Source organism: Malaclemys terrapin, chromosome 2 (assembly GCF_027887155.1).
Source record: "Malaclemys terrapin pileata isolate rMalTer1 chromosome 2, rMalTer1.hap1, whole genome shotgun sequence".
Lineage (NCBI taxonomy): Eukaryota > Metazoa > Chordata > Testudines > Emydidae > Malaclemys > Malaclemys terrapin.
Genome location: NC_071506.1, coordinates 58,359,512 through 58,386,284, shown reverse-complemented (window position 1 = coordinate 58,386,284; position 26,773 = coordinate 58,359,512). Strand labels below are relative to the sequence as shown.

The following is a 26,773-nucleotide window of genomic DNA, read 5'->3' as shown; positions in this document are numbered from 1 at the left end:
CTTAAATCATTCGGATTTGTCTAAATAATGCAGGCCTCATGATCACTAGGATCACCCAATATTTGGAGACTGTGGATAACAAGGTTATTTAATGAGAGAGTTTATCTCAAATCTGAAATGGTTGTAACCAGACCATTTGTTCACAATTTTCTTGATGTTTCACTTTTTAAAAGTGTTATAAAATTAATAAAAAAAGAGTGAGAGAAAGGAAAGGTGTCAACTAGCAAGGCACAGAGTTCAGGGCTGGGGTGGGGGGGAGTGGGGAGGCGCAAGGTGGAAGTTTCGCCTAGGGCGCAAAACTTCCTTGCACCGGCCCTGCGCTTGACTCAGTTTTTCAAACTCTTCTTTGCAATCATGAGGGCTGGAAATAGCATTTTCAAATGAAAGCTTAGTTTATGAAAAGATCACAGGCCTCAGAGAGCCAGTGTAAGGTTCCATGGGGCTAGAACCTGGGTCTAAGCAGCCAGGGACAACAACTGACAGTCCCACTGTGCCACCTCCAAGAACCACTGTGGAGATAAGGCACTGCAAAAAGTACATCCCAAAGGGTCCAGAGTGACAGCAGCCTGCAGCCCTCTGATTGGTTAAGCACACTATTTAACCCTGGATGGCGGCTCAGGAAGTTGTCTGATCAGACTTCCAGACTGTACATTGCTTTCTGGTCTCTAGCCTCCAACTCCAGCCTGACTCTGAGCCTGACTCTTGCCTCCTGGTTCCAGCCTGGTAACTACCTCTGATCTCTGGTCTCTGACTCAAACCTAACTTTGACCCTGACTCTTGCTTATCAATCCCAGCTCTGATCCCTGCTTGCTGACTACTGCCTTGTGGGTTGTCCTCAACTTGTGGCTATCAGCCCAGCTGGGACTGCTAGATCAGACCGCCTATGTCCCGGTACTTTACAGCCAGGGCCCTAGGTTTGTGTCTGTTCATCAATCCAGCCCTGCCTGTGGGTATAGCTGAACCTCTCTGAGGTGGAGTCAAGCCTGAGGAGCCCAGTGGAATCCAACAGAGCACAGATGATCAAACTGTGAACATACATATAATCTATTAAGTGAAAACATCACACACACTCCCCCCATTTGAGCCCTGGCTATTAGGAGCTAACTACGCTTTGGTGGTTATTCTTACTACACAGTGACAGTGTACACTGCAACAGTATTAGCACATTATGGATGCAAAATGACAAACAAAAGTAAAAATTCATAAGGAATCATGTCACTACACTTTTGGTGTAACCACTTTGCTAAGTGAGGATTTAAAAAATATTGCAAAAAGTACCCAGCCCACATTGGGCCAAATTTATTCCAGTAACTCCAAAGGACTTTTGCAGAGGATGAATTTGTTTCATTGTGACATAATAAAGATTAAGCCATGTGAGTAGGAAAAATATATATACAAAAGGAGAAAAATTATGGATATATATAGCGGTCCAACATCTTGAGAGATGAAAAGAGACGTGACAAAGTCGGTCCATCAGCGGTGCTTAGCAATGGTATAGGAAGAGAGCCCCATGCACAAGCGGCAAACCTTCCCACAGTGGCTACAGGTCCACTCGCCAATATGATGCTATAGCGAGGAGGTGTGGCTTCCCTCAGACACCCAGGTACACCCAATGGGGAGAGTAGGAAGCAGCCCAGAGAAACCAGGCAACAGTCTGGTTGACAGGTGGCTTGCGGCTTGCCAGGGTAAGCCAGTTTGTTTACCTACTGCGTCAGCAGGTTCGGCAGATCACGGCTCCCACTGGCTGCCGTTCACCGCTCCAGGCCAATGGGGGCTGCAAGAAGGGCAGCCAGCACATCCCTCGGCCGGTGCTGCTTCTAGCAGCTCCCATTGGCTTGGAGCAGCGAACCGCGGCCAGTGGGAGCCCTGATCGGCCGAACCTGCGGACGCGGCAGGTAAACAAACCAGCCAGGCCCGCCAGGGTGCTTACCCTGGGGAGCCACATGCCAAAGGTTGCCAATCCCTGGTATAGGAAATGTGGTGGCTTTGATGAGATAAAAAGAACACTAGAGGTAAGATATGGTAATTAACACAGCAGCCACTAGATGGTGCTTTGGGATCATACTACAGAAGAACAATCCCTGTTTAATATATGGTATTCTGACTGCATATTGAAAGTTTGAGGGTATTAATATAGTTTTCATATGGTTTTAAATCCAAGTACATTTAATCATTTCTGATTTAAAGTCTCCTGGGCAAGGACATTTCTACTGATACTGACCAGTTTTTTTATATTTGCGTGGGTTTCCACTGATTTGATGTTTGGATCACACAGAGAAAATAACAAGTTTCAGAGTAACAGCCGTGTTAGTCTGTATCCGCAAAAAGAAGAACAGGAGTTCTTCTCTCCATCATGCCCTTGGAGATTTTTTTTTTTTTTTTTTTTTTTTTTTCTCTTAATTAATTGGCCTCTCAGAGTTAGTAAGACAACTCCCACCTGTTTATGCTCTCTGTATGTGTGTATATATATCTCCTCATTATATGTTCCATTCTATATGCATCCGAAGAAGTGGGCTGTAGTCCACGAAAGCTTATGCTCTAATAAATTTGTTAGTCTCTAAGGTGCCACAAGTACTCCTGTTCTTCTTTTTACAGAGAAAATATTATACCTTGTCTCCAATCACACCAGGTCCCAGAATATCATGTTTGTTGTAACAAGATTTCTTTGAAGCCGAGGAAGGTTATTTTCTATGAAGAACCTTCCAGTGAGGGGACACTTACAAAACCCACCTCATTTACTTGGCTACTGTCCAAGAAGACTACAGTAGGTTCTCTTCAACACTACTACTGCCTGGAATGCAAATCAGTTTTGTCCCAAGTAAGTGCTAAGTACTTCATCAACTGGAAATTTGTGCTTAGTCAGCTCAGTACCATCACTCTCCTTGAAGCAAGTACTGTCTATAAGGTAACAACTTAAATAATACTTGAAATTGTTGCCCTATGTACAACACAATGAAAAGAGGAGTAACACTTAAACAACATTACACTTGAAATGGGTTAAATAAGTAGCAGTGGACATACAAACTAGCAGTGAGGCTTCCCTCCTCCTTCTGCAAACACTTGTATCATTGTTCCATAAAAAGCAAATAAACTATGAATAAAAGTTTGATGAACTTAATTGTCTATTTGTTACCTCAACAGATGTTAATGGAAAAATACAGACGACAGATGTAACACACCATTCGGGATCTAAACTAGGATCCTTAATATAGACGGCACCACCAGATAAATTAAAAATAACATTTACTGTAAAAGCCTTTTAAAAAAATACCGTCCAGAGAAAGAATGATTAAGTCACTGGTTATCAAAAAGAAAAACTACTAGTACCCTAGCTATCGTCTGCTTCTTTAAACAATAAGATACCTGTACACATTTTAGTCCTTCAAATATTCATGGTTTAGCTGAGAGAGAGAGAGAGAGAGAGAGAGATCTTACCCGAGATGCATCTCCCTCCTGCTTTATCATATCCATTCCAGGCAGCTGGTTTGGAAAAAGATTGCCTCCCCTCATAGCAGGATCATTAACCTAGTTACAATGAGATATTGAAGCAGATTAGTTTAAAAGTATGTCAGGGAATTTGAAGGGAATGTAAAAAGAGAACATTAGAAACTAATAAGCCATGTTCCAAATGTACATCGTCTCCCGCCTCTGAAGAGAAGCTAGGGTCAGAGAAGTGCCTATGTAAAAACAACACCTTTCTGTGTGCGCGTGTGCGTGTATCTGAATCATATTATCTTACTTGACTGACCAAAAAAAAAAAAAAAAGTCTTTCCTGGTAGTCATCTTGTACATGTTTTCTTAATCTGCTCTATTTATTAAGTTGGTGTCAGTTTAAGAGGAGCTGCCTGCTGGGAAGGGCTTGAAGTTATAAGCTACCTGCTATCTTCCGAATCTCACTGACAGAGGCAGTTGTTACTGCTGCACCTACACATCACAACACAGCTTTTGGAAGGAAGTACAAAGAGAAATCATGGGTGCTGCATCCCATTAACATTGATTATGGAAAATAAGTTTTCTGTCTCCTCTCCTCCTCCAGAGCCTCCTGGCTGCTGGGAGGATGAGATGCTTTCACTACACTACCCTTCACCATAGTTTTGGCTGCAGCAAAGGGAGAAGAGGGACCGGCATCCACTAATCCCTTAGTCCCTCGTTCAGTGTGGTCTCTGTAGCTATTCATTGGTCTGCCAAGTAGAAACAAAGCAATGAGCAGCAGCATAGACAGGGGAGCATTTGCTCTGAAGAGCCAGGAAAACACTCCTGCATGGTTTACAGGCAGTTCACATTCAGAAAGTTGTCTTTTCCACTAGAAAGGTTAGAAGCTTAATTATTTTTAGCATGAAAGTTTAAAATCTGCAGAAATTGACGGTTGAAGCCCCTACACTTGTCAGGGAAGGTTTTCCCATCTCAATGACAAGCAGGGGAATGGATTTTTCAATCCTTTATTGAAAAATTAAAATACAGAAGATACTGAACTGTGCTCTGCAAAGAAAGGGCCTGGAGAGTGTTGCAACTCATTCTTCTGTGTTTGGGTTAAACAACTGCATTTTACATGACGAGTATTGCCTGTTATTGACAACTGTGCAGTAGAAGATTTGTTATAACATGCAAAGGCTGAATGTGTGAGTTCTTTTCTATTTTGTTCCAAAGTGCGGGGAAGGAACTGGAAAACAATTTAAATTGCGAAAAATCAAATCACATCCAAATGAATCCAAAACAAATATTGGTAACAAAGAAAGCAATATGATTTATGTATGGGTAAGATTTATATGGTCACTGCAGAGGCAGTACAGCTATGGAAAAGCAAGCTGGCTCTAGTCTGCCTTGCACAATATCAACACAATCATCAGTCATGTTCCAACTGCAGAATTATTATTATTGCCTCTGGTGATGCCAGCATTCTAGTTTGCAGTGTTGGCAGTTAGAAAAATAATTTTTAGCTTTGTAAATGAAAAACATTTTATTTGGAAATTACTGAAAGAAAAAAACCAAAAATATAATTTTCACACAGCGACAAAGAGTCCTGTGGCACCTTATAGACTACCAGACGTTTTGGAGCATGCTTCAAAAAGTCTGTTAGTCTATAAGGTGCCACAGGACTCTGTGTCGCTTTTTACAGATGCAGATTAACATGCCTACCCCTCTGAATTTTTACACAGTAGCTCTTCTGATGACAATTGCAGTTTAATCAGAGAAACAAGGTGACATAGAAATTAATAATTTTTACATTTAGCTGAAGGTTCTTCCAGAGCATTACAGATGATGCCATAAAAAGACAGGTCTAATTGTATTACTAGATATTAAACCCAAATAAAAGCAAAAAGTGGACAAATTTGCAACCTTTTGCTCTGAAGCAAGTTACCATGCCTTTCTGCCAACTGAGCTGAGCCAGGTGGAACATTCGCAATATGAGGTCTCTAATCATTTCCTGACTCCTTTGTTTGATTCTATATGCAGGATATCCCAGATACCTTGAAACAATATTTTGAAAACAAATTCTTAGCAAACAGCAGGCCAGTTTTGACTTTGGCAGTAATGCATCTGTGTTGACTAAGAAAGTTAACACCGAACAGAGCAAACCTTGAGTAGACAGCTAGTTAATGGTTCATTTAACATATTGCAAAGTCTCTCCTGCTCTGCTGCAGACATTTTAAGCTGGCTCTCAAACATCCCAGTAAATAGATCTGTACACGACTCAAAATTCCAAACAGGAATCACTAGCCCCATGCCTTAAACAACAATAGGATGGTTTGGCAAAAATGAGTAGAGGGAGTAGAGTGGAAAATCAAATCTGTAAAGAAAGCTTTGGCCAAATAAACACTTCCTTCCCACCTCCTTTAGTATTGCAAGAAATTGCAACCACTTGCTCTGCCTCAGTGGCTTGGAAGGCAGACTTTAAAAAATGCTGTAATTCGTGAGACTGGGATTTTGAAATAACCTTGAAATTCTTGTTCCCCAGATAATGAGAGGGTTTAAATGTTTATTTTGAGTACCATCAACAGCTAGAGGGTTGGTGTGTTACTGATGTTAATAAAGAACAGATGAAAACCCTTAGGACTCATCTAATAGTATAAAGCTCTGGCTTGGAGAAGTGACATTCACTTAGACGAAAAACAAGAGACCTTCCACCTTTCTCTCACTATTGTCCCCTTCAAATCTCTACTTCCATTGCTTTAATTAGTTTTACTGCATTGAACATTATTTGAAACTTGTGTGTTGTCTAAGTGAAATTTCAGTCCCCAACTACCACGTTGTTTGATAATTTGAGACAATCTTTTTCTCAAGCCCTTTTTAGTTTAATGTGTGAATTTCATCATGGAGATTCGCATGGACAAAACTGAAAGTAAAATGTTATTTTACTGGTTATGTATATCTTAAAGGGGAAAAATGTGTTCTACGTCATAGCCCCAAAGAAAAGTACATGTGTAAAGCTCTTCAGGGTGTAAGAACAGAATTAGCTACCTGCCTTAGCTACATTACATTATAAACAATGTGAATTTTGTGCTCATGACAGATGCCAGATTAACAGTCCTTGAGGCTGAAGTCCTATTTATCCATAGAGCAGGTACAGCCTGGACAATGACAGCTTAATCATCTCCAAAACACTACTTTGGCAATGTGCCTCACCCTTACCCGCAGAAAATACCTTTATGCCTATTCTGTCCTTGGCTCCATTGCTGAGATGATTAACAAGGGAACCAATAAGTGTCTACTGTGCTGTGGAAACCCATCTACTGGGAACTGAACTAGATCACCAAATTAATTCCACAGAAGCTATGGAGCAACCAAGCAGATGCTAACTACTGTGGAGCTGGATTTGAATCAGAAATCCAGATATGAAAGGTGCATTAGTCATCCAGTCCTTCGAATGCAGAGCTAAAACTGAAGCTTTTCTTTTTAACATACCATTTTCAAAATAAGCTAGCCGTTACAGTCAATCTCAGCTTCCCAGAAAAACTACAAGTCAAGTAAATCCTCTAGCTGTGGTCTCAGATCCTTAAATTCTCACCTGCTCAGGACCCATGGAGGACAACCCTGATGTAGGCACAGAGGTCGCTGAGGTCATGCTGATCTGCCCTGTCATCTGGTTCATGTTGTTCATGCCACTTGTGTTGGTTGCCATGGATACACTGATGTTCATGTTGTTATTGTACATGCTGGTGTTTGCTTGCTGCCCAAAATGTGGAGGGGACTGCTGTGAAAACATGCTATATCAAGGAATGAAAAAAAGCAATGTGTCAGACTCAGAACACTGACATCACTAAGAAATCATTCTCTCAGAATATTTCTCAGACTAAAATGTATACATGCAATATACACGAACTTCCAAGGACAGCTGCTTTGCAGGCATCAGGGGGCTATATTTTCAAACTTGAAGGCCTGATGTCTGTGCACTAAAATACAGGCCTTTGTCCACATGCAGAATTAATGTGGCTGAGTGTACCAATCTGTTGTGCATGCATAATAGCAACTTATATGTCTTGCTTTCTACTTGCTACGTAGGTCTAAAGCAGCTTGGGATGGGGAATTTTTGGAGGGGATGTAAAATACTAGTTCCCCCCAATTATCATCATCATAGTAGAGGGGAATCAAGTATATTTAGCATCTGGACAGGTAAGTTTTCATGATCATTTTGCATGCTTATTGTAGGAGGCCATTTGCACACATGAATACCAGATTTGAACGCATGGTTACAGCAAGTGGACTCAAGTGTAGGCATGCAACTGTGCAGAAATTTTTGCTGACAAACTTCAAGAATAAGGTTTTGAAAACTTGGCCCGCACAGCATAAAGTCTAGAGCAGACGTCTTTCACATTCATGAACAAGACCTTGGAATAACTGAAGAACCATGAACTGTGGAAGATCCCCTCCCAAGCCTTATACAAAATCTAGTGTGTGTAGGAGCAGAACTTCTACTCAAAGTCACATTAAAGCTTTTCACCACATCTTATATGCATTACACTATTTACATGTCAGCCTTTTCTCTGCATAGTACACAGGCACTAAAGCAGCGTAACTAAGGCATCTTTATTAGCAGTAGGATTATTAATACACAGAATAATTTTTTTTTAATTACATAAGGGGTCTATTATAGTAGAACGAGTGTAAGATGTCTAGTAAGCAGAGTAAAGACAAAATGTAAATTCTTCCTCTTGTGAACACTAATTGAGATAAACACAAGGCAGAATTTAATAATGAAATTATGGCATTTGTATTTTTGTAGATTTACCTGTTTCCACCCATATTCCCTTGTGCCCACCCATTCATCTCTGTAGAGGACTGGTAGGCAGGAGTAGCCTGAGACTGCTGTATCATAGGACTCTGAGTATGAGCCATTCTTGGGGACATCAGTGGACTTTGGGGAGTGGTAGCCCCTGTGAAGCCTGGATCAGGTTGTTGACTTATTCCTAAAGAATAAAACAGGATTTTTAGTCATTGTACGTTGTAAACTAATACAAACCAAAGTCTTGATTTTCCAGAGAGATCTATGTGGACAGATGCTTATGCCTTTGTGGCTTCCCATGGATATCCACTGGAATCCACATGGGTGGACTCTAGCGCAGGATCTGAGTTAACATCAGGACATTACTATCGAAACGCTACATATACAACCTTTTAAAAAAATAATTTCACAGCTGCACTTTGGCTAACTGTATTCCTTACTGAAAGTTATAGTGACAAAATGGAAAATCAACCTTTTTGTGGAAATCAGGTACATTAAAATAAATAAAAGCCATTCTTCTTCACAGTGTCTATAAAAAGCTTTTCACTGCAAAAATGTTGTGCACTAGTTCCTAACTACACCATGCCTAAAATCACCTTAATTATGACACCATCTTTTAACATATACACCTCTACCCCGATATAATGCGACCCAATATAACACGAATTCGGATATAATGCGGTAAAGCAGCGCTCCGGGGGGTGGGGACGGGGCTGCGCGCTCTGGCAGATCAAAGCAAGTTCGATATAATGCAGTTTCACCTATAACGCGGTAAGATTTTTTGGCTCCCGAGGACAGCGTTATATCAGGGTAGAGGTGTACAATGTTCTTGTAGCCATGTTGGTCCCAGGATATTAAAGAGAGAAAAGGTAGTAGATGAGGTAGTATCTTTTGAAAGCGTGTCTCTCTCGCCAATGGAAGATAGTCCAATAAAAGATATTACCTCACCCACCTTGTCTCCTCTTTTAACATTCAGAAATTTTTTTCCATAAGCTTCTGTAAGTTTCCATAACATTTGTGTCTGTGTCCTTTTGTGCATGCAAAACAGGTAATGTCATTTTGAACGATTAGTTCATTTTGCACAGTCAGAGCTTGTTTATGTGCAAAGATTCACTGGTTTAACTTAAGGTGTGATTTTACTGATTCAAAGGCTAAACTGGCACAGAAGTCTGCATGGACACATAGGGTACCTCTACACTGCAATAAAAGACCATGGCACAGCCCTGGCTGGGCTGGATCAGTTGACTCAGGTTCATGGGGCTTGGGCTGCGAGGCAATAAAACTCTAGTGTGGACATTTGGGCTTGAGCTGGAGCCTGGAATCTGAGAGCCTGGGAAGAGAGTGGGTCTCAGAGCCCAGGCTCCCACCTGAGCCTGAATATCTACATTACTATTTTTAGCCCTGCAGCCCAAGGCCTGTGAGACCGAGTTAGCTGATCTGGGCTCTGAGATTTGGTGCTGAGGGTTTCTTATTGCAGTGTAGACATACTCTTATTTTCTTTTAAACCAAGCTTTTTTTGCTTTACTTTAAGTCAATCATGAACAGGTTTAAACTAGACCAAAATAAGCCACTCTGAAAATGAGAAATAAGAATATCCGCATTGGGGTTTCCACTGGCAAAACAAAGATCAATGAAAACTTGTGTTTAGACAAGGCCAATATATATTACAAAATGCGTCAAAGGCACCCGTGAATTTCAAATCAACATTACCAAACAATTACAAATTAACAGAATGTAACAGAATTGCCTGCTTGCCTTCACAGTGTAAAACTGCTCAGAAGGCTGAATGAAGCATGTACAGCAACATTCGACATTGCAAGCGAGTTCACTAAACATCTCTATTCTTGTAATAATTACAACAAAAAGTTAAAAAATAAACTAAAACATTTTGTGATATACAGAAAAAATCAAATACAAAGACCCCCATTAAAACAGTTCGGTCCCAATTTTCTCCCTCACCACAAATCTTAAAATTTTGATTGAAAATTATAATAAAAAAGGAAAAAATGTTATCATCTGAATCTTTGCCTGGACTGTAATAAAAATTCACATCTGGTGACCTGTAAGTGTGGAAATCCATAGCTTAAAAAGGCATGTGCCCAGTCCTATCTATAGTAAGTCAAAAGAAGCCTCCACAGGGTATTCTTTTCACCAAAAAATGAGCAGCAAATGTCTTGTCAGATTATACTGTTTGCACAAATAGATATTTTAATGCTCAGAGAGGAAGCATGGTCCAGTGAAGAGGACTCTGGAGTGAGAGTCAGTAGACATGGGATCTACTCCCAGCTTTTCCACTGAAACTGTGCATGACAGTGGGCAAGTCATAACTTTTCTGTACCTCAGTTTCCCCACTATAAAATGGGTATAATAATGCTTAGTTACCTTTGTAAAGCAATTTGAAATCAATGGATGAAAGGTATGATATCGGAACAAGAGACAGGAAATTAAAAAATTCAGCATGAGGTAGAATGAATTTTTGTTAGTTATATCAGCAGAACATGCACATAGTACCTATAACTGTTACACGGGAAGAGGAAAGGTCAAGGCTATGCAGTAGTAATAAGCTGTATCTGACCTGTCCACCCCCAGAACAAACCTGAAGACTGCTTAGTTAAACACAAGAGCATAATGACATTGGCGGCTATATGCATATAAGTTTGGACATAGGGAGGGGAAGTCTTTTATGATATTAAGGTAAATTCAGTTAACTAAAAGTCAACACTTAAGCTGTTAATTTGACATTAATACATGCACAAAAATATTAGAAGTTACACACCTAATGTTAACTTATCTCTCAAGATCAAATAAAACATAAAAACAAATCAGTATAATGATGATATAAAGGGATTATGAACAGTTTTGCTTCTAAAATGATTTTTTACACAACTTCACTCTGTTCACCAATACTGACAACAATTAGCATATTTTTATTCATCTTCACTGCTGGAGTAAATATTGATTTATTTGTTTTGGTCAGAATCCAAAGCCTTTCAAGCCCCTTTGTATAAATATAGCAATATTTATATGTGTGTGTTTATACACACTTCTGCCATTCAGCAGAGAAGATCTGCACTCAGAGAGAAGGTGGTACCTGAGCTGAGAATCTGGCAGGTACTGTACTGCCTTTGGGGACTCATGACAGGCCCAAAGTGTCCTCTCATATTTCCCATCATTCCCTCATTAACCAGATTCATCTGGGAGCCATGCAAGGAGCTGTAAAAGAGGAGCTATGACCCAGGACTGGGGACGCTGGGGAAAAAGAACTGGTGAAAGGTGTTGGGGATGTAAGTCCAGTACCATAGTTTGGAGGAAATGGAAACTGCTGTGCGTTTGCCTGCGGAATCCGTGGGTTGCTCATGGTTGCTGGTATGCCACCAGAGGCCACCATGCTTGGTGACATATTCAAACTCTGTCCTCGCATCATCAGAGTCCGCTGTTGCACCTGCTGTTGCTGATGCATCTGTCGTTGCCTCAGGTGCTGGCTCAGTATCTCCCTCTGCCTCTGGGCCAGCATCTGTGCATTGATAGGTGCCTATAGAGAAAATGATAACTGAGAATCAATACATAATATTAACTACAGAGGCATCTCTATGGGAATGACTCATAAAATTCAAGTTCCTTTCCTCACCACATGCATAACTATAAAATTAGATGGAAGGTGAAATTCCTAGCATTACTTCTGACATGTGCTGAAGAATTTCAAAACTGAAATAGAGATTAACACAGATAATTTTAGTACTACAAGTTTAAGATTACAAATCATTGGAATGAATTGTTCCACTCAAATTGCCTTTTCCCTATGAGGTGAGGAACTCAGGTTAAAATGTAGATTTGTCACCATTCCTTCTTCACTCCCAGGAACCAAATTACCACACAGGTTAGAGATGGAAAAGGACCTTAGGAATGCAACTTCCACAAGTTGTTTTTGTATTTTAAATCTGGAAATGAATACTCTAATTTAGGGTTGTATTGTTTTGTTTACAGTCTCTGCCTTATGATTTATTACTTGTATTTACTATGTATTATTGACATATTTAAATTGAAGAGTCTAGGTTTCAGGAGAAACTAAACTTGGGACAAATGGAAAATGCAGTGAACAAAACAGAAGTACCTACAGTACTAGCTCCCTCACCTGTGTGGGTACTCCAGGTCTCAGAGACAGGTTCATATTGGAGACGCTGCTGATTTGATTTATCAGTGGCTGGCGATTCTAAATCAACAAAATGAAAATGAAGGTAGAAGAAGAATGCTAAACAAGGGAACCTGCATGCAAAAGGAATACGAACAAAAATTCTGCATGCCTTGCAGGTTCTGGTGGACAGTCTCAGTTAAGTATTCATTGTTTTAGCTGCCCAATTCCCATTAATGTTAAAAAACAAACAAACCTCATGCTTCAAGGAGACAATATGCCATATGATCTACAGTAACTCCTCACTTAACGTTGTCTGGTTAATGTTGTTGCTTTGTTACGCTGCTGATCTATTACAGAACAAGCTCATCTAAAGTTGTGCAATGGTCCCTTATAGTGTCTTTGGCAGCTGCCTGCTTTGTCCACTGCTTGCAGGATTCTCTGGAAGAGCAGCACCTCCTTGTGGGGATTAGAACCGAGGGGCTGGGGGGGGGGGGCGGCAAGCCCCCACAGCCCCCCTAAATTCCCTGTAAGGTATGTGGCTCAGCAGCTGCCCAGCAGCAGTTCAGCTGTCCCTCCCCCCACTGCCTTGCTGCTCCTGCCCTGCCCTCTGCCTTGGAGCTGCTCCCGGGAGCTTCCTGCTTGCTGGGGGAAGGGGAGAGAGGGATGCTGATATCAGGATGTTCCCCTGCTCCTGCCCCTCCTCCACAAAGCAGAGGAGGGGGACAGGGCTTAGGGGACAGAAGCCGGGGAGCTTGCTGGAAGCTGTTGCTTCCTGTCTGATCTGCTTAAAAGGGCAATGTACTTGAAGTGGGGTCAGTGTACTTAAAGGGGCAATGCACGTCTCTCTCTCTCTCTCTCTCTCTCTCTCACGCATGCACCCCCCAGCACTTTGAAAGTCAGCACCTGTGCAGCCCTGCATGTGCTATCAGGAGGAGGGAGTGGTGCGCTCCAGTTGGATAGCATGGGCTCATCATCATGTTCAGTTTGTAGTAGGGAAGTGTTTGTAGCTACTGCCCTGCATCTATTGTGTTTCCTCCCTCCTGCCTCAGTCCATTCTGCCTTGTAGAGTGTGAGGCTACATTAACAACAGCATATTAACCCTTGAGGGCTCAGCCGAGTGCTAGTTCATCATTTAGCAGCAAGGCATTCCCTGGGAAACATTTTGTCCTCTTACTCCTCCACCTCAACCAAGCTTCACAATCATTCATTGCTTTGTACAATATTAAACTGTTTGTTTAAAAAATGTATACTGTATATGTATATAATGTCTTTTGTCTGGTGAAAAAAATGTCCCTGGAACCTAACCCCCCCCATTTACATTAATTCTTATGCGGAAATTGGATTCGCTTAACCTCGTTTCGCATAAAGTCACATTTTTCAGGAACATAACTGCAACGTTAAGTGAGGAGTTACTGTATATGGTATAGCAGCCTGAGAAATTCCAAATGCAATGCCTTTATAACTCTTATCTCTTATGTGCTTATAATTAAATTATTAGCATTTTCTCTAAGCTAGAATTTATCCTGATGTTTAAGCTGGAAATGATCTTAATGTAATGTGCATAACATTTTTATGTTCTATGTAAGACATGAGCGGCAATTGTCCTGTTGTACTAGGCACTGGTGGGGCCTCATCTGGAGAACTGGGTCTAGTTCTGGGCGCCACACTTTAAGAAAATTGTAGACAAATTTAAGGGCGTCCCAGAGGAGAGGAACAAAAAATGATAAAAGGTTTAGAAAACCTGACTTCTGAGGAAAGGTGAAAAAAAATGGGCATGTTTATAAAGAGAAAAGAAGATTGAGGGGGACCTGATAAGTCTTCAAATTCGTTATGGGCTATTATAAAAAGGACTGATCAGTTGTTCTACTATCTATAAAGATAGTTAAGCACTGGAACACACTGGTAAGGGAGGTTGTGGACCAGTTAGACAAACACATTTCAGGGATAGTCTAGGTTTACTTGGTCTTGCCTGAGTGCAGGGGGCTAGACTAGATGACCTCTCGAGGTCCCTTCCAGTGCTACAATTCTATGATTCTGTGATTTTTAAATGTATATCAGTAAACAATGTATGGCAAAAGGAATGGTGAATTAAAACAGTCACAAACTGGAAACAGTGACAAAAGAAAGCATTTAGGAATCTGGCAGCAATTCAGAAAACAAGTATATGATTAGGGTTCTGAATACAACTGAAAAGAAAAAAAAAAAGTCCATACATCAAAAGACATCATTATAGCATTGCACAAAGGGCTAGTGAGACCAGGATTTGAGTACTGGGCACATTTTTTGCACCACATTATTATAGAAAAGATAATGACAAGCTGGTAAAGGTGCAGAAGAGGCCAACAAGGAGAATAAAGACACTATGTATTATCTCTGTAAAATTCATTATGGCCAATATTTCTATTTCAACTGTGGAATTCAACAGGAATATATATAATAGGGAACACACTTAAGAATTAGACTATTCAGAGCTAGCTAAATTCAATGTATTTACTCTATATTAAATTACCATAATCTGACTGAACCAGTGGTCGATAACACATAAACATAGAATACCTGCTGTGCTTGGAGTCTATGTTGAAGCTGAAGTCTCAGCTGATTTGGCTGGTTCTGCACTATACCAGTAGGCCTGAGACCAGGCCTAGGCTGCATACGCAGTGTTGCGTAACCAGGCCGTTGTCCTATTGGGTGAAAGTTTGGGTCCTGCATGGGTGTATAACTACCCTGGGCCATTTGAGCCTGAGATGCATATTGTTGAGTGAAAACGGGTGTCTTTTGTTCTATTATGATGTTGGATTCCTGACTTGAGAATGGCTCTGGATCTACAGCTTGGCTCTGCAGAAATATACAAACCAAAATGTATATAAACACATAGTAAAATATATTCCAGTCTAAAAACCCAGTCTTCCCACAAAAATATGCCATTATTAAAGGGACACTGTATAGACAAATTTGCCCAAAAAGACTGGTACATTTTTTTACTGATTTTTTAAACAAAACTTAAGATCAATAGAATTGTTTCCATGACTTAAAAAAAAAATCAAGCAAAAAACCATTCCAATGAAAGGAGAAATTCTCTGCAGTCTTTTCAATGCAAACATCGCAACATTGTGCTAGTGCAGGAGAACTGAAAGTGAAAACGACTAGAAATTCTAAACAGTGAGGACTAGCCTACTTTTATCACTGAAACTGGAAGAGATTCAAAGAGTAATAAATACACAAATAGTGAAAGACAAATTAGATTTCAAAATATTTTCAGTGTTATTAAGCTGAGTTGCCATTTGCAATATAAATGTCTCAGATTTTCAAAGGAGCCAAAGGCAATTAAAAGCTCAGCTTTCAATTCAATGGGGGATGAGCACCTAACTTCCTTTGAGTATGTCTATACAACAGCTTTTCTACCTCAAGTTAACTGACTGAGAATTAACGCAAGGCTGCTGACACATTTCTAAAGGCTATTCTGAACATTCCCTAAACATCTGTTCCAGGTTACAGTCATTTGAAGTTTACCTTAGACTGCTCAGTAGTTTACTCTGGCAATCAATTAACTCGAGGTAAAAAATCCTAGTGAAGATTAAGATTTCATCCATAAAAGCTAGGACTTTCAAAGGTGACTATTCTTTTTATAAATTGTTAACATCTTAAATTTAACAGTTTCCTTTAAATCTGTAGAAGTCTTAAAACCATTTCCATGGAGACACTTGTCAAAAGAAATTCATATATCATTTTCCTTCAAAGAAATCGTTCTTTTTCACACTGATCCTTTGGTAGTGCTCTTGAGGCTACTCACTACTACATGAATTACTTATGAATACAGAATGGAAGTTTCACCTAATGAAACGATCACCAGAATCTTGTCCCTACTAAAGCACTATATTCAGTATTCTATCAGACAGGTGCATCTTTCTCATGTCCTGTTCAGGATTTTATTGACTTTATTTTACCACTTCAGAGTCCATAGATAAAGGAACAGACGCGGAGAAAGACAAAGGTCATATCTGAAATACAGGGTGATTTCAGAGGTACAGTTCTGACAAATGGGAAAAGAAATGGCTATAGTCGGCTACACAGATGAGCCACAAGCACCAACCCATCTCAGAATGTTAAACATTTATACAGGCAAGACTGACTGTTTTGATAATGCAATTTCAATTAAAAATTGGTTCTTGGCTCAGTCTTGTATCTAAGTCCTATTTTTTCCTAAGCCTTTACGATATTTCTATTTGTATTATTTTATTTAGCATTGTGTAACATTTTTTGTATTTGATGAGAACTAATTGAAAGTTAATAAAAACAATTAAAAACAAAAAATAACAGATTAAGGACCCACTACAGCAAGGCATATAGGCACAATTCTAACATTAAACCAATATTGTTTTAGGTGGTTATGATAAAATCAGCTGTTGCAGGTGGAATATAGAGCCCTTAACTCAGATCTTGGCACTTAAATAAAGGAGGAACTAACTTGCATGAAATCTGTTTTACAATTAAATATACTGGCAATTTTTAAAGCTACACTCAATTCTTTTTACTGATCAGAATATTAAATGTTGTTGTTTTCCAAACTGAGAGCATGTGTGTATATCACATCAATCTTTATCTCTCTCACTTTTAAGGGATTTAAACTTTTTAACTAGTAATTTAGAATTTGATAGTATCAAGTATACCTGGCTAACCAGTTCTGGTATTCCGAGAGCCCTGTCAATTTCTTCTAGGCCATCAAAATTCCTTAGTGCCAAATAAAGCTGATCCAGGAGCGTTCCCTCATCACTTGGTGACTCTGTTGAAGGATGCGGGCACAGCAAGTCATCTGGTGAGCTGCCAAATGGTTGCCTGTGAAGACATGAATATAATCTTGGTAAACAGGTGTTGGAAGAAGAGTACCCACTTCATGTACCCACTTATTTCTCACAAATTGAGCTAATGAGTCTTGTACTACAGGTGACAATTATTTCCATAGCTGCCAATTTTGTTTGGTAACTTCTCACTGTGTAATTCCCAAAGAAACAGCTATACAATTCTCCCTTAAGTCACCAAGTGTTGTATGCATGCATGCAGAGGGAAACACAAATACTGCCAGAGATATTTCTCAGAACTAACTTCACAGAATGGGATCAACAAATGAATATGGAAGTCAATGTAGAATATGTTTAATGAAGACAGACGCAAATCACTTAGCTAAATAAACAGAAAAAGAATGACATCTTTTTACTAGTAACTCCAAAATACATACACTAGATTAAAGATACTACCATGAGCAGATATAAGGACATAGTCATATAGAAAGCTTCCTTAAGAATGGAACCACACTCACTCCTATTTATCACCCTTGTGAATCAGACCATATAGTCAAAGGGTAAAATTCATCCCAACTCACCATACCAAGCTCAAGTAGCCCAGTTTTGTGCCAACAAAGAGAACAAAGGAAGACTTCCTCTACTCCATGTCACAGAGTGCAATAGCACCATTGAGGCAACAGCCCCGTTCACTGGTAAGTGGTAAAACCACGCAGCAGTGGATCCATCAACACCCACTCTTGCCCAGGCTAAAAAACTTTACTTTGCAGGGATGTATGTCCTGATTCAGCAAAGCACTTAAGCACGTTCTTAACTTTAAACATGTGTTTGAGTGCCACTGACTTCAGTGAAAACTTAAGTACATGGCGCATGCTTAAATGCTTGATCGAATTGGGCCTTAGAATGGGGTCACGAAGGAGATGGGCATTCTGTCATGTAAAGAGCGCTGAGTTTCCAAATCCTGTTCTCCATCCAGTAGAACTGCACTTGACAGGCAGGCACCTAACAGCTGCAAAGGCAGGAGGAAGTTTTATCCCCAAACTGAAAGATCGTACTTATTTAGAAATAAAACTGGATTTGAAACACCATTTCAGCTGCAGCTAAATATCATATCTCTTCTGGGGTACTTCACACAGAAATGTTTCAGGACCCTATACAGCTTACAGACATATACAAACATACTACAGAGGATGCAGCCTGCTGGAAGTGCAAGGTCACCCGAGGCACTACCTTACATGTTGCAAGGGAATGTCCTGTCAAAGGCAATTACTGAATGTCAATGGCAAGCTTTCTGTCAGACTTTGGGGGGCGAAAACAGATCTACACAATACACTGATACTCTTGGCAAATACCTCACCATGCACCCAGCTTTGAGAAGATATACTGCCAGAGTTAGCATTATGTTAGCTTCCATAATGAAATTATTATTTGCCAGTGGGAGTCTAATCTCCACACCACAGTGAAGGCTAAGAGAAATACGGCCAGACTACACACTGCAGAAGAAAACATATTCCAGGGATTATGACCAATTGGATACCCATTCACTCAGCAAAGTAATAAAATATACTAAACAGCTCATATATATACACTAAACAGCATTTCGCATCTTTCAAGCACTGCACAAATATAAACTTATTAATCATATATAGAGAAAATTACTAACATTTGCTCTCCCATGGAATTAGAAATAATTTTAGGAGAAAAACAATAGAAAAATCCTACAACCTTTATCCAAGTTGATATCAAACTCAACAAGTGACCTTGTTAAAAAAAAACACTCCTGGAGCCAAAAAAAAAAAAAAAAGAAATTGTGAATGGATATGAATATATACAATGAGAAAACAAAAATAATAAATCAAAACGTTGAATGTCAAAAATTGGAATTATTTACTGATAATTCATCTATTGTGTACACACTGATGCTAAGATCAACTCTTATCTATACAAGTGTATTCTTTTCTGAATAATTAATTTTGTAACAAACTGTATGATATATGACTCCTGATAATAATTAATCAAATTATTTGAAAAAAAAAAAAAGACAACTCAGTGCTTGCTTGACAAACAACTAGTTGGCTTCCTTATTATGTAGATTGCAGATCACTATTTGTCCCAGATAACATACAATAATATAAAGATTGTGAAATCTAATCCATCAAGAGATGATGCAAACAAGCCAGGTAGATGAAAGGGGATTGGCAAATAATGATGCAATAATAAACTATTTCCTAATTACAATGTACAAAATAATTGTTTGACTTTTAGATCCATTGGAGAAAGAGAAAAAACTGTAGTTTACATAAAAGGTGAAGGGAAGTTGGCTCTGGATTCTGCTAAATATATCCCATTATATCACAGCTGAAGCTTACAATATACATACTTCTTTACCTGAATGAAATTCAATAGTAAACTATTGAAACTGAAGATAATTATTTTTCAATATTATGAAGAGCTAATCTTTGCAGGCCACAATCTGCCAGAGAAGTAAACTATGAAATGATTAGGCCCATTAGTGAGGGTGCTCCACATCTTGCATAATTGGGCCCTCAGTTTGTAATCTGCTAGGGGCAAGGAGCCTGGGTGAAAACCTGTCTCCACTGAAGTCAATGGGAGTTTACCGTTGACATCAATGGAACCAAGATATCATGTTCTGTCTTTATTGGGTTCTGTACGAACCCTATGTCACTAAATAAGTAATGACAATGACATTCTCCAGTCCTGATTCCAAAATGGAAGTTCTGGCCAGCACAAGTTGAAAGTCTGCACAGACTCCTGAACAGTCATTTGATAAATACATGACAATTTTCCTTGTGTGTGGACTCTCTACCTAGTAGTACAATGCATCATGAAAGTATTAAGAAAAACATGCTTTATCAATTACTGTACCAGAAACAGGAAAATTCTGAATGCTTCCCACTGTGTGTAATACATTAAAAAACCCACAAATCTCCTTCTAACAGGAATATATTTATCCTCTGATCCTAACCATAGCAATATTAGGCCACTGCAACATGCTTTACCAGACACTACACATTACAAATATCCAGAAACTGAAGTTGGTACAAAATGCAGACGCCTTCTTATTTAACTGTATATCTTGCCACAAGTGTATCCAATCTGCGTGTCATTATCTACACAGGCCATTTATGGGTTTTCCAGTGGAGCTTAAGGCATTGGTTCTGACCTTATAAGCCCTAAATGGCTAACCGAGAGGCTGCCTCTCACCTTGTGCCCTACAGCCACATTTTAGATCAGCATGTTCAAGCTCAAGTTGAAACTCCACAGGTAAGAACAGGAAAAGGCTGCTGGAAGGCCATTTTCTCGGGATCCCATGTTCTCAGAATTTACTCTTCTCTTGGTCCTATATAGTTCAAATCTATTGCCTTCAGGACATGCTGTAAAGTGCAGCTTTTTTCCTCCCTCAGACATTTGCAAACGGGAGCAATGTGAGGGCAGGACTTTGTGGGAATACAATTATTTTAGCTTATTTACCTGGTTTGTTGGCATTGCTGTGATTTAGTTATTTTGGAGAGATATTTCTGCTGGAAGTACTTTTAAGTAGGGCTGTCGATTAATCGCAGTTAACCCACGCGATTAATTCAAAAAATTAATCGCGATTAATTGCAGTCTTAATCACAATGTTAAACAACATAATACCAATAGAAATTTATTAAATATTTTGGATGTTTTTCTGTATTTTCCATATATATATATTGTATTCTGTGTTGTAATTGAAATCAAAGTGTATATTATTTTTTATTACAAATATTTGCATTGTAAAATGATAAACAAAAGAAACAGTATTTTTCAACTCACCTCATACAAGTACTATAGTGTGATCTCTTTGCCGTGAAAGTGCAACTTACAAGTGTAGATTTTTTTTGTTTTGTTTTTGAGTGCAGTTATGTAACAATATAAAACTTCAGAGCCTACAAGTCCACTCAGTCCTACTTCTTGTTCAGCCAATCGCTAAGAAAAACAAGTTTGTTTACATTTACAGGAGATAATGCTGCCCACTTCTTATTTACAATGTCACCAGAAAGTGAGAACAGGCATTTGCATGGCATTTTTGTAGCCGGCATTGCAAGGTATTTATGTGCCAGATATGCTAAATATTTGGATGTCTCTTCATGCTTCGGCCACCATTCCCAAGGACATGCTTCCATGCTGATGAGGCACGTTAAAAAAATAATGCATTAATTAAATTTACGATTGAACTCCTTGGGGGAGAATTGTATGTCCCCGTTCTGTTTTACCCGCATTCTGCCTCATATTTCATGTTATAGCAGTCTTGGATGATAACCCAGCACATGTTGTTCATTTTAAGAACACTTTCACTGCAGATTTCACAAAATGCAAAAAAGGTACCAATGTGAGATTTCTAAAGATAGCTACAGCACTCAACCCAAAGTTTAAGAATATGAAGTGCCTTCCAAAATTTGAGAGGGACGAGATGTGGAGCATGCTTTCAGAAATCTTAAAAGAGCAACACTCCAATGTAGAAACTACAGAACTCAAACCACCAAAAAAAGAAAAATCATCCTTCTGTTGGTGGCATCTGACTCAGATAACGAAAATGAACATGTGTTGGTCTGCACTGCTTTGGACTGTTATCGAGCAGAACCCATCATCAGCATGGACGCATGTACCCTGGAATGGTGGTTGAAGCATGAAGGGACATATGAATCTTTAGCACATCTGGCATGTAAATATCTTGTGTCGCCGGCTACAACAGTGCCATGAGAACGCCAGTTTTTACTTTCAGGTGATAAACAAGAAGTGGGCAGCATTATTTCCTGCAAATGTAAACAAACTTGTTTGTCTCAGTGATTGGCTGAATGAGAAGTAGGACTGAGTGTACTTGCAGGCTCTAAAATTTTACATTGTTTTATTTTTGAATGCAGGTTTTTTTTTGTACATAATTCTACATTTGTAAGTCCAACTTTCATGATAGAGAGATTGTACTACAGTACTTGTATTATGTGAATTGAAAAATACTATTTCTTTTGTTTTTTTACAGTACAAATACTTGTAATCAAAAATAAATATAAAGTGAGCACTGTACACTTTGTATTCTGTTTTGTAATTGAAATCAATATATTTGAAAATGTAGAAAATGTCCAAAATATTTAAATAAATGGTATTCTATTATTGTTTAATTGCGCAAATAATTTTTTTGATTGCTTGACAGCCCTACTTTTCAGGTATGTCAAAGGTGCCATATGGAGCATATGGAGAATAGCATCGGGAGAACTATTGGAAAAACATGATAAAGTGGGAAAGCATCAGGAAAGACTGGAACTAAGGCCATGTTAAAGCTATAAATAACACATCATACTCTGAAATAGTCACAGGCTATGTTCTCCCTCCCCCCTTCCCCACCGCTTTCATATCATTCCTCAAAATTCACTTCTTTCAACTTATTTCCATGCTGATTTCCTTCCCTGTGCTCCTCTCCTATCCTGCCCTACTTCATTCTCAATTTGAAAATGTGTTCCTCTTTCATCTGCATGTTCCATGTTTATCTAATTTAAACTGTAAACCTTTTGGGGGCAGAGAATGTGACTTTTTAAGATCTCTGTAAAGCCCCATGCACAGTTATGGCACTATAGGAAATGTATAGTAACAAATATAAAGAAAAACATACAAGTTTAATATGCACTGATCAGACTGTAATTGTGCATTTGGTACTGCGAAAAACAGACTTAGATAATTTTAACCCAGGGAGAGAGAGAGACTTTCAATCTTGCTTTATTTATTTATAGGATTCTAGCCTGAATAAAACAAAACATACAAATAAAAAAACCCTCCCCAGAAGTTGAAGGGTGATCTACACTAGAAAAAGTAGTACCCACATTAGAGCAACAGGCAGCAATATTCTGGCTGCACTCATGGTAAGTCACTAATGTAAATAGGGCTCAGGCATCTTTTCCATCTGTTCACCTACTAGTTTTCATGACTTGATGGTAAAAAAAATGCAGAGTCCTGCCTATATTAATTCTTGCACTATTTCCACCACCTGTGCATCTGTACCAGTGATGGGAGTTGATGCAACATGGAGGCATAAATTCTTTCAGTGTACACATGGCCTAACCAGCAGAAGGAGTAATTGGAGGTAATGCTAAGTCATGAATGCATATTGTAGACATATAAATGTGCAACAAGCATAAATCGACAATTTTGTCCCTGAAAGCATGCACTACATACATTAAAAAAAAGAGTTTGTTCCCATGAAGCTCATAAAATGTGGACCTACAAGTTTTCCTGTAAAATATGACTTTTTGATTTGCCACTAAGACTGACCTGTTCTGATTACCAAAAGATGTCTGATCTATAGGCAAGATGCTGTCCGGCCATGGTGCGGTCTGATTCGGAGGAGCTTGCTGTTGGCTGTACTGAGGTCCCCCCATATTCATCTCCAGTTCAGATGGCCCTAAACAAGAAAAACCAATCAAAGAACATCTGTGACAGTGAAGGGCCACTACCTTACTGTTGGTGCTTTCAAATATAACTTATTTGCTTTGAGTGAACAAAAAATTGTCAGCATCTTCATTTGTAAAGAGGCATATAGACAATAGATCTTTTGTCTCAGTTTAACCATCATTCCAATTTAAGACTTTGCTTTCTTCACGTTACACTTTAACAATTCCAAAGCATCATGAAATTACTGGTCAATAAATCTTCCACTTTTTTATTTTATTTTTTAGCATACATCAAAAGAACTCTGCAAATACAAATTGATGAGTATGGTACTACATTTGATGTGACATAACAAATGCAAATATGAACAAAGACTAGTGCAAAGGGTATGAGCATTCTACATCCAAATGTACTTGCTTTAGTATTGACCTAGTACAAAGGACGTGTTAGAATATATATTTTCTTTTAGAACCTTATTTTCTCATTAACTAGAAAATCTTTCTATCCTATTCCTTTGGTCACACATTTCTGTGTGGCTAAAGAAAGTCAGAAACTGTCACATAGTGACAAACATTAAAATACACACCTTATATAGGCTTTCTCCTTGTTGAATGGGATATTTCCACTGTAGGGAGCATCTAACTTGCTCAACACAATTTTAATCAAGTCTATATTTGAAGCTAGATGTTACCTTCTTCTACCTAATCAGACAATGCAGTAACTGCAAAATAATATACTACAATAAGGCACTGGGGCTTACCCATATTCATGACTTGAGACTGAAGCATCTGTCTTGGGCCTGGCTGGCTGCTGGGTCTCATAGGAATGCTGGCTGTTGGGTTACGTATCATGCCTCCTTGGATTGGCCTGTTCATGGCACTGGTTGTAGCAGCACAGGTTACCCTCACAGCAGAACCCTGAGCACCCCAGTCTCCAGATGGCATGGCGGGCCGAGGGGTATTACCACCAACCATTCCTGTATAAAATCCAAATACAGTGAAACCCAGATGCAAGCCTTGAAAACATTTCCAAATATTCCTGTTGGTTGATTAGTTTAATTTTCCAGAGAAAAATGTACTAGTTTGTCAGGTTTTATTCAAAGCAAATTATATCTCAACTGCCCGTTCAGACGTGTAACTCTGCAGGCTTGTGCATTTTGCCGTTCAGTTGGGGAACTGGGGACTACTACAGGTTTTACATGAAGGTGACCCTTTTATCATTTCTGAAAAGCTGTTAAGCGTAAGTGTTCCCATATGTACTCCACAACAGGTGCTGAGGGTGTGTGGATAACCCTGACTTCCTTCCTCAGGAAATGAATCATGTTTGCTGGCATATATGTCAGCGATTTACTTTTCAAGTCCTGTGTGAGAACGTGAAGATCTGGGCAACAACACGATATTAATATACATTTATAAACAACAAAAATGTAAGTATTAATTCTTATCTTTTTTATTATTAATCACTGATCTTTTGAAAAATCTTGTCATCCATAACCAGGAGCTTTCCTAACTACAAGACTTACCCGGACAAACTTGAGTCAATAGATGGTGCAGGGAAATTACTCACAGGAACTTTCCGATACTTGGTGCAGTTCATTACGGTTATATTAGGGGAAGTCCTCCTACACCTACTGTAAACCACTAATATAATTTATTTACACTTTAAATTTATAGGCTTAGAGTACTGTAGTACTGTGGTAATCAAAAAACTAAAACTTGTAGAAATACAGCATTGGTAATCATTTCAATACTGTACTAACATAGGAAATGTTGGCTCAGCTCAGGTGGCTGGTACCCTGGCTAATCTGGTACCCTGAATAATCAGTGGCCAGTGCCTTCAGAGGGTGGTAAAAATAATAATTCACCACGCCAACTGTGCAATGCAATATATTGAGGGGGAAAAGTCCCCTCCTGATCCTTGCAGGCAATCAGCTTTCTACCTGAAGTATGAAATTTGCTTCCAGATGACTTCTGGTTTTTTTTTACATCTACACAATTCTGTCAGCTGAAACACATGGCGAACTAGCACAAATGGCAAGAATATGGATGGCAAGCTCCAACATGCATGCTTAGTAAGGAGAAAAGTAATTCCCCCGAAAGCCTTCAAGACAATCCATAAACTGCTCTATAAGATATTTTAATTGCTGGCACAGTAGTACAATTTGTATTTCCTGATACTGATCCAAAATGAATATATAACTGACCTTTTGCTGTCAGCATTTAACATGCTTTACACTAGTGGTTCTCAACCAGGAGTCCGGGGCCCACTGGGGGCCCCTGAGCAGGTTGCAGGGAGTCCACCAAGCAGGGCCGGCATTAGACTTGCTGTGGTCCAGGGCAGAAAGCCATAGCCCCACTGCATGGGGCTGAAGCCTGGGGTTCCAAGCCCTGCCACCCAGGTCAGAAGTCAAAGCGTGAGCAACTTAGCTTCACAGGGCCCACTGTGATGTGGGACCCCGGGCAATTGCCCTACTTGCTACCTTCTAATGCTGGCTCTGCCTTTTATATGCAGAAAAACAGCTGTTGTGGCACAGGTGGGCTGTGGAGTTTTTATAGCGGGGGGGGGGAGGGGAGACTCAGAAAGAAAAAGGTTGAGAACCCCGACTTTATAGCATCTGACTATTCAGAATTCTTAACTGGAGTTTCATACTTCATAATCGTAAAACGTATGGTATCTGATGTAAGTAACGAAACAGAGACACTTCACCCAAACTTTTCCAGTACGTTTTCCCCTCTGGTAACCTTTGTAAGGTTTAGAGGCAACTTACAGAAGTCCATTATAGACATGGTACAATCAATAATCAAGTTTTAAAAAGGTAAATTCAATTACAGATTTTTAATGCTTCAAACAAGACCAGGTTACCTGATTCATAAGTCATAAACCCAGTTTCTTTTACTTAAAGTGAATCTTAATGGCCATGGAAGTAGATAAACGGAGAGCACCAGAGACAGAAGTTCTGTTTTTAATCATGGAACATACTTAGTATGGGCAGCAATATCACCAACATGCTTGAAATTCTGTTTTGAAGGTGATATTTCTGTGATGGAGAGGACAGCTCATTCTCTGTGGTCATTTAATTCTTGACCAATAAGGGTGCTCTTTTGCAGTAGATACCCCAAACTATTAACAAAGGGACAGAGATCACCAATTCAGACCACTGAAAAGCCAATTGGCTTCTTCTTCTTTTGGTTTCTACCAATTTTG

The 26,773-nt window shown here is 39.3% G+C and overlaps 1 protein-coding gene across 3 annotated transcripts in view; it reads right to left on the bottom strand.

Moving 5' to 3' along the window:
- The window catches only part of NCOA2 (nuclear receptor coactivator 2), a 262,494-nt gene that overhangs the window by 4,386 nt on the left and 231,335 nt on the right, over nucleotides 1–26,773 (bottom strand). For all 3 annotated transcript variants that reach the window (XM_054017501.1, XM_054017500.1, XM_054017499.1), the window contains 9 exons: nucleotides 24,330–24,545; nucleotides 23,453–23,582; nucleotides 17,021–17,186; nucleotides 14,910–15,188; nucleotides 12,354–12,431; nucleotides 11,519–11,753; nucleotides 8,228–8,405; nucleotides 7,007–7,205; nucleotides 3,436–3,525 (listed from right to left, as the gene is read on the bottom strand). In XM_054017501.1, the coding sequence (XP_053873476.1) occupies nucleotides 3,436–3,525; nucleotides 7,007–7,205; nucleotides 8,228–8,405; nucleotides 11,519–11,753; nucleotides 12,354–12,431; nucleotides 14,910–15,188; nucleotides 17,021–17,186; nucleotides 23,453–23,582; nucleotides 24,330–24,545 (1,571 nt within the window). The remainder of the gene's footprint in view (nucleotides 1–3,435; nucleotides 3,526–7,006; nucleotides 7,206–8,227; nucleotides 8,406–11,518; nucleotides 11,754–12,353; nucleotides 12,432–14,909; nucleotides 15,189–17,020; nucleotides 17,187–23,452; nucleotides 23,583–24,329; nucleotides 24,546–26,773) is intronic.